This window comes from Octopus sinensis, linkage group LG14 (genome assembly GCF_006345805.1).
Source record: "Octopus sinensis linkage group LG14, ASM634580v1, whole genome shotgun sequence".
Classification (NCBI taxonomy): Eukaryota; Metazoa; Mollusca; class Cephalopoda; order Octopoda; family Octopodidae; genus Octopus; species Octopus sinensis.
Window position 1 is genome coordinate 65,845,795 of NC_043010.1, and position 5,970 is coordinate 65,851,764.

The following is a 5,970-nucleotide window of genomic DNA, read 5'->3' on the forward strand; positions in this document are numbered from 1 at the left end:
TATGTTCATGAGCGCGAGGTGTGTCTGTAGATCTATGCATGATTACTTGATGTGTACCAAAACCTTCCCATACACAGACTATCATTGGCACACATGCATGTGGGCAATAGATAGGTGGATAAGCAACCCCCCCCCCCAAACACACACACACACACACTTTGTACAAATATAAAATAAACTCTGCTTGTGAGTTCAGAGCAGTCCTCATTGAATTGGTTGCAATCCACCTCTTTCGTTCTCATCTCTGAATTCTTCATTATTTACTTGATTCGCTTATTTTTTCCGTATTTACCGACACGACCATCATCAACGTCAGGTTATTGCCAATTACTCACAGTAGGGGTAAAACATCAAAGGGGTCTAGCTCTCGTATCTAGAGCTGGCCTTAGGACTACCCAACGACAACAACCACTACCACGATTATCTCACCACAGTCAGTGTTTCAAAGTATGCTGACGTTTGCTTGATGTGGAAGTTTTAAAGTGAAGAAGGTCGACAATTTTAAATGAAATATCATCTTTAGAGAGGCCTTGTTGACTAATATAGGAGAGTAACCAGATTTTGGAGGGTTTGGTGTTCGGTATTTGATTTCAAATACGTTGAAGGAAAAGTGACAATTTTCATACGCCCCTCTCCGATACCGTCACATACCATAATTTCAAGCATTACCAAAATACCACCATGTCCAATGATTATTCTTCTAAAATAACCGCCACCACTTCTCTTCTCTAATCACCTCATTTCATCTTCCATGAAACCATTCGTCACCAGGTCTAAGCTATGTTAAAATTAATGCGTAGAAGATTCAATACATGCGACTCATGACTCAAGTTTTCGTATTGAAAACTAAATTTACGCATATAAAGATTCACTGGAGATACAGTTTATGCCATTCAAGACAAGTTTTACTGTAAAAAAAAAAAAAAAAGAATTATATTACGTCGGCGAAGATTCAATTTACGAACTTTCAAACTCTAATTACGTAGGTAAGAATTCAATTTTACATCCTCGAGACTCAATTTATACAGGCGAAGACTCAATTTATGCTCCGCAATACATAATCTGCATCTTCTGAAACGCAATTTGTGATGTTAAAGACACGATTTACGCCGCTCATATTATAAATCTTAACAAGAACAAAGTCGGGTTTATGTTAAGAGAAGGAGATGTTATCATCGGGTAGATGAGCTTAATTGGAACAAAAATTGGAAGGAAAAAATAATAAATTGAACAGTTTCAGTAGCAACTGGGACAAATCTTTAACGGCCACAAAGTCAGGGAAGATCTTCTCTACACTTTCAGAAAGAAGGGACACTTTTTTTTTGTATCTTTGATAGTGTCCAGCAATCAGCATTAATTAAACATCCCCCACCACCAGCGCCTCTATCACAACATCCTCATTACTGCCGCCGCCGCCACCATCACAAAGGGAAAATGGAAGGTATTGAATTGTCTTCAGTAAGTAACTGATATCAGTCTCTCTCTCTTTCTCTCTCTCTTTCTGTCTTTCTCTCTGTGTCACTTTATCAATCTAAATACTGTCTGTCTGTCTATCTATCTATCTATCTATCTATCTATGGATGGTTATGTTTGTAGATTTTGCAGTGGATAAAATGACCAAGCGGTTAATAAGTTTGCTTCACAATCACGAAGCCCCAGTTTGATCCCTTTGTCAAAACAATTATACACAATCAAACGCCCGCACACACACACACACACACACACACATTAGTGCTAACATGCTATCTTAAATATAGTGCTATGTCAGTAACACAGGCTTTCGTAATATTTATTTAATCCATATTTTAGCATGAGAGTAAAAAAGGGTTAAATGGAGAAATACATGAAGTCTAGGATGTAAAAATGACACATGAAAGACTGATAACCATAGATACAGAGAGTTCTTCATTGGCTGGAAACATTTAGTTGCAATTCTAGCTATGGCTGTTCATTTTTTTATATATGAGGGATTACATCCTCATAACAGTAACTTAGCATTGCGACAAATAATGATCAATGTAATCCATGCTTTTTGAAGGTGTACATACAGCATATATATCGTTTTTGTCTTTCTTTCTTTCTCTTGACTTGCTTCTAACTCTACCTTGATTAGGGGCCCATCCGGAACGTCAGAGTACTTCTTTTCTTTTCCAGCATACCACTCATGGTGCAGGTTGTTTATTATTACTCGTGCCTGTGTTTACATTTTGTGCATCTCTTTACAAATTATTGTTGACTTGTATCTCCTCATGTTCCCCATCTCTCTCTCTTTTACTCTTTTACATGTTTCAGTCACCGCCTTTAATTGAGCAACTCGACCCCAGGACTTATTCTTTTGTAAGCCCAGTACTTATTCTATCGACCTCTTTTGCCGAACCGCTAAGTAACGGGGACATAAACACACCAGCATCGGTTGTCAAGCAATGCTAGGGGGACAAACACAGACACACAAACATACACATGCATATATATATATACATATATACGACAGGCTTCTTTTCAGTTTCCATCTACCAAATCCATTCACAAGGCTTTGGTCGGCCCGAGGCTATAGTAGAAGACACTTGCCCAAGGTGCCACGCAGTGGGACTGAACCTGGAACCATGTGGTTGGTAAACAAGCTACTTACCACACAGCCACTCCTGGCCATTTCTTGTTCTTTTTGCTCCATTGTTGCTATTTCACACACACACACATACTCACACAGGGTGCATTCCAGACATTTACAGCTTTTTTCAGGAGAGACATTTATTCATTTCAAAGAAGCACAAAACCCTAATCCCCTTCAAAGTAGGGTCCTCTGATATCAATGCACTACTTGTGGTACTCCAGTCACACCATGAAGACCCCATGAAAGTCCTTCAATTTGAAGGTCTCCAAGATCCTTGTTACTGCCTCCATCTTCAGACCGTCTGCTCCTGAGTTTCTTATTTCTTTATTGCCCACAAGGGGCTAAACATAGAGGGGACAAACAAGGACAGACAAAGGAATTAAGTCGATGACATCGACCCCCAGTGCATAACTGGTACGTAATTTATCGACACCGAAAGGATCAAAGGCAAAGTTGACTTCGGCGGAATTTGAACTCAGAACGTAACAGCAGACGAAATACTGCTAAGCATTTTGCCCGGTGTGCTAACGTTTTTGCCAGCTCCTGAGTTTATCCTTTGGGATGGGGAAGAGCTAAAAGTCACAGAGAACAACGTCTGGGATCTGGACTGTGAGGGGCAATTTTGATGCCCATCTCTGCCAAGTAGATGCTCGTCACTGAGAAAACAAACATTTCACAGATTTTATGCATGAACTGACTCTGAAAGAATGAAAGACTAAGTTTATTTGAAGCTGGAATCATATAACACGATTTTTCATTGAATGTCTATAGGTGTTTTTCCAAAATAGCAGGGATCAAGAGACCAAGTAACAATCGTAGTGAAGAAATCAATATTGCTCCATATGAACCACTGGGTGGCTCTGCTCAAAAGTTGGATTTTTCAGTTTTTATAACTGCAAGCAAAAGTTTCTAGAACTTTCAAACAAACTATTTGACAGGAAAACTCATATACTTCTTTTGAAGTTAGATGTTTCAGCCATAACCAGTCAAAATGAATTAGAAAAGTTGGGAATTGAAACCAGGTTTGACTCAGCTCACTGAAAGCCATGGTTGCTCTCCTAAAGTTGATGGAAGCTAATTTGAGTTGGGTCTTTATGCAAAACTTTGCGTGTACATCACCTGCAGTTGAAAAATGTTTCATTGCTAGAAAGACAAGTGGATATTAAACAAATTGCCTAAATTTAGTGCAAAGCAATATTTTCCAATACTTATTAAGCATTTCTGACCACTAATAAATGCACGCTTTTGACACACACATGCGTATAAACTCATCATCGTTTAATGTCTGCTTTCCATGCTAGCATGGGTTGGACGATTTGACTGAGGACTGGTGAACCTGATGGCTGCACCAGGCTCCAATCTGATCTGGCAGAGTTCCTACAGCTGGATGCCCTTCCTAACGCCAACCACTCTGAGAGCGTAGTGGGTGCTTTTACGTGTCACCGGCACGAGGGCCAGTCAGGTGGTAACTGGTAACAGCCATGCTCAAATGGTGATTTTTACGTGCCACCTGCACAGGAGCCAGTTCAGCGGCACGGGCAACGACCTCGCTCAAAAGTTTTTTTCACGTGCCAGTAAGGCGACGCTGGTAACAATCACGCTCGAATAGTGCTTTTGCATGCCTTCGGAATCTGTTTCCAAATACAATAAAACTATTTGTAATTTGATTAAATTAATTTACAGTAAAACCCTATTTTGTTTGATTACAAATTGTTTTATTTCCTATTTAAACTATGTGACATGTTTGTTATTGTTTTTTTGTATTTCTTTTTCATTCTATTTTGTTTTAGTATAACACGTCAACAATGGCTACAATAGGAATACTGGGGACTGGAGATTATGGACGTGCTCTTGCCAAACGAATGCTACGTTGTGGATTAAAAGTGGTTTTTGGCAGTCGGGATCCTGCAAGCAGGCATCTGGAAGCCATTGACAAAGAACTTGCAGACGCAAAATTATCGACCGTTAAAGATGTCCTGTCAAATGAAAATATTGAAATTATCATTCTTGCTGTTCACCATTGGAACATTGATTCTTGTTTAGAGAATTTCAACGCTGAATCATCGCAAAAAATTTTCATCGACATATCGAACAATGAAGAAATTCTTAAAGATGAATCGATTGCGGAAACGCTTGTCGCTAAGTTTCCAGGGATGCGTGTTGTGAAAGCTTTCAACACTTTATCTGCTTATGCTGTGGAAGACGATAATTTTGGTGGCAGCCGTCGAGTCTTAATTGCAGCAGATGACATTGAGGCCAGAGAAAAGGTGTCATGGCTTTGCTCCGAGATCGGATTTGAATCAGTGACATACGGGTCGCTGAAAGCTGCAAGGGAACTCGAAGCTTATCCAACACGATTAATGCAAGGCTGGGGAAAAGCAACCATTTTTATGCTCATTGTTTTCTTTGCATGGAATATATTTGTTGGTGTAAAATATGTTTATTACTACAGTAAATACAATAAAAGGTTCCCATGGGAGACCATCCCTCTGCGCTTCATAAACAAATCAATTTGTATGACAGCCATTACTTTGCTTACATTCTCTTACCTACCTGGGTGCTTGGCTGCATTTTTACAGATTTACAACGGCAGTAAATACATAAGATTTCCCAATTTTTTAGATCTTTGGCTCAAGTCTCGAAAAATGCTGGGCTTGTATGCTTTGCTTTTCAGTTTGTGGCACGTCATTATATCAACAATATGTATGTCTCCCGGATACTGGGGAGGCTGGTTCCAATCCACTCGTATCACTTTACCAGAGAACACAACAGATTTAACGTTGAGCTTCTCCTCTCGAATGAACTTCCAAGGAGAAGCCAACATCAGTGCAGGCATTCTTGCTATTTTGTGTATGATTATTGTCGGGCTGTCTTCACTCCCATCTGTTGGCAACATTTTGAACTGGAGAGAATGGCGGTTTGTACAGAGTCATCTTGGTTACATCACTCTTCTGTTCGCCACTGCCCATGTGCTCATCTTCAGTTTTCCTTACTGGATCAGGAGACCATCTGGTCTGTGGAAGAGCTCAACATTTTTGAGTTGTCTGATCCCTATGATTACTCTTTGCCTCAAATTCCTCCTGTTGTTGCCATGTATTGGAAACTATGTGTATAAAATACGATCTGGCTGGGAAAGGAAGAAATCTTCAAAGTCCCTTTTAACAACCATATGCTTGTAAAAGCAATAATAACATTTTGTGAAATATCAGTGAAGTGTCAAAGATGGGAGAGAATGGCATAAAATATTTTAATACCATTATATATATATCTGTATGTGTGTGTGTATACACATCTGTGTATGTGTGTGTGTGTGTGTGTATACCAAATTAAGCAACAGGATATCATGAAGTATGGCCATT

At 39.5% G+C, this 5,970-nt stretch overlaps 1 protein-coding gene across 2 annotated transcripts; it reads left to right on the plus strand.

Moving 5' to 3' along the window:
* Positions 1 to 5,970, plus strand: LOC115219078 (metalloreductase STEAP4-like). 2 transcript variants are annotated; one of them, XM_036509142.1, is made up of 3 exons: positions 1 to 986; positions 1,338 to 1,458; positions 4,402 to 5,970. In XM_036509142.1, the coding sequence occupies exons 2-3, from the start codon at positions 1,435 to 1,437 to the stop codon at positions 5,788 to 5,790; spliced, it is 1,413 nt and encodes a 470-aa protein (XP_036365035.1). In that variant the 5' UTR covers positions 1 to 986; positions 1,338 to 1,434; the 3' UTR covers positions 5,791 to 5,970. The 2 variants fall into 2 exon arrangements, with proteins under 2 accessions (XP_036365035.1, XP_029645003.1); XM_029789143.2 differs by having other exon boundaries at positions 1 to 1,458.

Excerpts from the sequence above, each read along its gene's own strand:
- LOC115219078 (XM_029789143.2), top strand. The coding sequence starts at position 1,435 with ATGGAAGGTATTGAATTGTCTTCA. Across the intron at positions 1,459-4,401 it reads AAGGTATTGAATTGTCTTCA|TATAACACGTCAACAATGGC; the intron begins GTAAGTAACTGA and ends ATTTTGTTTTAG.